General features: G+C 41.5%; 1 protein-coding gene across 2 annotated transcripts; it reads left to right on the forward strand.

The window, feature by feature from the left end:
* The first annotated feature begins 581 nt into the window (after positions 1 to 581).
* Positions 582 to 3,683, forward strand: ido1 (indoleamine 2,3-dioxygenase 1). Of its 2 annotated transcripts, none has more exons than XM_034091606.2 (10): positions 582 to 721; positions 1,147 to 1,242; positions 1,320 to 1,439; positions 1,825 to 1,943; positions 2,047 to 2,061; positions 2,142 to 2,241; positions 2,372 to 2,489; positions 2,568 to 2,619; positions 2,721 to 2,869; positions 2,948 to 3,683. In XM_034091606.2, exons 1-10 carry the CDS (start codon positions 635 to 637, stop codon positions 3,343 to 3,345), a joined length of 1,254 nt encoding a protein of 417 aa, XP_033947497.1. In that variant the 5' UTR covers positions 582 to 634; the 3' UTR covers positions 3,346 to 3,683. The 2 variants fall into 2 exon arrangements, with proteins under 2 accessions (XP_033947497.1, XP_033947498.1); XM_034091607.2 differs by having other exon boundaries at positions 1,828 to 1,943.
* Positions 3,684 to 4,441: the final 758 nt, after the last annotated feature.

Consider the following 4,441-nt stretch of genomic DNA (forward strand, 5'->3'; position numbering starts at 1 on the left):
CCACCTTTAAAGAGATAGTACAAAGATACAATTTGTGGGAATTTCTTTCCCAGAGTCAGTAAATAAAAAATGCCTTCTGCCATACCTTTTTTAAAATGTATTTGGTGTAATAACATTATGTCAAATAGCATTGTCATGATACCATAGTATCAAAGGATTGCAAGCTACTCCCTGGGGGTGAGAGGGCACAGGCTTTTTCTACGAAGAGGCCAGCAGAACACAACGTTAAAAGACCCTGTCCTGATCAACTGTAAAAGTTGTGAAATTAAAAGGTCTTTTTTCTACCACAAAAAATTCCGATATATACAAATGTGTTTGGAATGAGCAAGTTAAATAAAATAAAAAGAAAGTCAAAGTCAGTCCAGCAGTTTATTTCAAATTGGCTGGTCAATGTAGAGCAAACCCTTTCTTTTTATAAATACTGTACTTGTGGAAGTTGAGTGACGATAAGAGTTATTTGCCACTCTAAGCTTGCGCAATAGCAGAAGTGAGGAGTAAATGTTTTGTAACCAATAAACATTATTGATAGCGGCTTCACAGTGAACTCTGGGCCAAAGTCCAGGCAGGTTAGGGTCCAGAAACATTCAGAGAGTCAGAGGATTGCGGCTGTCAGTCGGTTTATTTTTATTTCTCCATGGCGGCTCCTGAATCCAAATGTCTTTTCTCTCTGGACCCCTACCATGTCTCTGAGGAACTTGGCTTCATCCTCCCTGACCCTCTGGTAAGTGATAAAGCCCAATAAGTGTAACTTTCTTGGCAGTAAGTACGTTTTACCTTACACACAATCAGTCAAGCTGCATGAAGTAGCTCAATGTCAGGGCAACTTTAATTCAACTTTAAATGCAATTCACATTACATGAAAATTGTTCCCACTGTTATAAAGCTGGTGGTATTGATTGAGACCATTTATCTCAGGGAAGTTGGCATGGTTCCTGTTTGCTTTGTGTGATTAACTTTATTCCTACAGCAACACAATCACACTGTGTCCGAGGCCACTTTGCATGTAGCAATATAAAGCAATGACATGCAAATAGGAATAAAAACCAAACATATTCAAATGTCATGGCAACATTGTCCCTCCACATCTGTGGTCCCTCCATTTTTCATTGCAAGCGACATTTTCTTACGATACTTTAACTTTCAAAGGAAGAGCTTCCGCCGTACTACCAGCCATGGATGGATATTGCCCTGCACGTCCCGGAGCTGGTGCACTCTCACAAGTTGCGGCTGCATATAAACGAAGTAAGTGGGGACAATAAACCGACAAGGACATTTCACTTTATAGAGGCATGCTTCATTGTTGCTCCTCTGCTGTCCAGATGCCGCTGCTGAGCATCCAGTTTCTGCGGAAACACTCCGAGTTACGTCTGGCACACCTGGCCCTCAGCGCGATGACCATGGGCTACGTCTGGCAGGAGGGGGAGACCGACACGGTGGAGGTATCTCGGGGTCTATAGACCACCTGTGCATTACATGAACACACATCTTATACTCCTTATTGGGACATTTTGCACATTACTAATGTTGCACAATTCTGCACAATAAAACCACTGTTAAAACTGCACAGGATTTTTCTGTATTTTTCCAGTTCTTTTTTCTCATCATAGTTGTTACACTAGTTATTGTAACATGTATACATTTGCTCTTATTTTATAATTTCTCATACTGTGTCTATTCACCACACCAAAAAAACCTATTCGGCAATAAACCTGATACTGTTTCTATTCCATCTTTTTGTCATACTGACCATTCCCAGTTGCTTAGTTACTCTACAATTTACAATTTATGTATAATTATTTTCATTTTCAACAATTTTCCTCTAAGAAGCTGCCACATAACCTAGCGGTCCCATTCTGGGAGGTGTCACAGCGTTTAGGACTCCCCCCCATTCTCACCCATGCAGATGCAGTCCTGGCTAACTGGAAGAAGAAGGATCCAGACGGGTAACCCCATTATCTTCTGCGTGTGGTTTGGTTTCCCCCTGAACAAGTCTAAGCTCTCTGTTTCCTCTCTTTCTTATGTTCACCGTCACCGCTCTTGTACCAGGCCCTTTGACATGGAGTAAGTACGATACAACTCAAATGCTGGTTCCATTACATACCTGATGTGTGAAAAGCTGATTGGTCAACGTCTGCATGCAGGAACCTGGAGCTGCTGGTCAGCCTCCCGGGTGGAGACAGTGTGAGAGGTTTCTTCATGGTCACTCTGCTGGTGGAGCTGGCTGCAGTTCCTGCACTGAGGGTGAATCTAAAATCACAAATACATTATGTAGAAAAGAAAAAACAAAGTTATGATAAACTCTAAATTAGAAATGCCACCTAAAAACAATTATATCAAGGACATTGCCTTTGTTTCTGGATCTGTGTTGCAGAACATTCCCACTGTGATCAACGGTGTCAGGTGTGGAGACACAGAGGCTGTGGCCGCAGCTCTGGAGGAGACCAGCCAGTCCATGCAGGACATGACAGACGCACTCAAACTGATGCACGGTAATCACTCCAACATAACTTATAAGTTTGACTATTTCCCTATCGCTAAGTATTTTGATCACTGTGGTTTTTCTTAAGACTACGTGGATCCATCCGTCTTCTATGGAATTATGAGGATCTACCTGTCTGGGTAATAAATATCTCTTTGTTTTCATAAGACCTATTAGACATGTATTTGGAAAGTAGAACTTGATTTTTTCTAAATGTTGGTTTGTGGATTTGTTTGTATAGGTGGAAAGACAACACCTCTATGCCAAAGGGGCTTGTTTACGAAGGGGTGCAGGAGGAGCCGATGGAGTATTCAGGAGGGAGCGCCGCACAGAGCAGTCTGCTGCACTGCTTTGATGAACTTCTGGGAATCAAACATGAAGAAACAAGTGGTATGTGTTTCCTTGACTACAACACTGTCAGAAATGTTTGCAAAGGATTGTGATGATACTTCCCCTCACTTTATACAGGAGAGTTTCTAACCCGCATGAGGAACTACATGCCACCTGCCCACAAGCAGCTGGTCCAGGACATCTCACTGCAACCCTCCCTTAAGGGTTTCATCCAGCAGCAAGCCAGCGAGAGGCTACACCAGGCCTTTCAGCGCTGTGTCAAAAAACTCGTGGTTTTGCGCAGCGATCACATCAAAGTCGTCAGCCGCTACATCACTGTACCTGCCGCACGTGCCCGACAACTGAGAAAGCAGTGCCGGGAGTCAGAGCAGGAGATGATCAGCAGAGCACCCACAGCGTTAGAGGAGAGAGGCACCGGGGGCTCTGGCATCATGTCCTTCCTTAAGACTGTGAGGAACCAAACAAAAGACACTTTGCTTCCTGAGCCAGGCAAAAAACAATTGCACCATAGCTAATATGCTGTCAATACTTATTAGCAGCTGTGTCAACTACATGGTATACAACAATGGCTGCAACGGATATTTCACACAACATTGAAATATAGAGGATGAGTTGTGACAGAATGAGCGTGAGAGACCTTCATCGCATATCTTATATGTATCTGTGTTGTGTCTGTACATAAAACTCAGCTTATCATAATGAAACCGTTCTTCTTTTTTTTGTTGAATATACAAAAAAAAACGTTTGTTGTTGAATATACAAATATTACCATGCATGTGGATAAATACTGTATTATAACAATACGGTATTCTGTTTTTCACATTTGTTATTTTTTAATCTGTTCGAAATAAAGACTGAAATAAAGACTGAAAGAAAGAAAGAAAGAAAGAAACCCATTGATGTTGCTACATTCAACCAATAATTCCGTTTTTAATCTGAACTGGAATGCAACAATTTCATGAGACATCTGCTCCAGACCCACATATCTAGAGGACATTAAGCAACTGAAGTCATTGCTTAACCCCCTCTCACTTATTCTGTTTAAACGCAGTAAAGAAATAAAAAAGTTTGTCTTCTATAGCTTTAAAATGTAGCAGCATTGTTTTTTCTGTTAATAACATGTTGAAGGTAACCCGTACTGGTTTAAAAGTAAGAATCATAATTGAAAAATATCACAATAATTGATTATGTGAAAACATTTCCACTGCAATACCCTGGGAAACCATGGCAAGGCGCTAAAGGGAAGCATTGTAATTCCCACCAAAAGCAGCTTTCACAAGGTTTGTCTTTAAGAAGCTGAAACTGTGAGAAATGAATGCACCACATACATGCAAGCCTTTGATTTGTGACAAATACAATCTGATGAAATTAGGTATTGTTCATTAATAAGAGTCATTTAAAGAGGTGTGACATCCACACCAGCCTCTAAAGTATCAAGAACCTGACCTTTACCTCTCAGAACATAATCAGTTGATCTGTCCTGACAATGGGGCTGTCATGTGAAAGTACAATGCACAATGCAGAGCAGAGATGCATCACTTATCAGAGTGGTTACCTCAGCACTCCTCCAGCCCACATCTAGCCCTCACATGCCCCGCTATTTCTTCCTGG

This window comes from Pseudochaenichthys georgianus, chromosome 9 (genome assembly GCF_902827115.2).
Source record: "Pseudochaenichthys georgianus chromosome 9, fPseGeo1.2, whole genome shotgun sequence".
NCBI lineage: Eukaryota > Metazoa > Chordata > Actinopteri > Perciformes > Channichthyidae > Pseudochaenichthys > Pseudochaenichthys georgianus.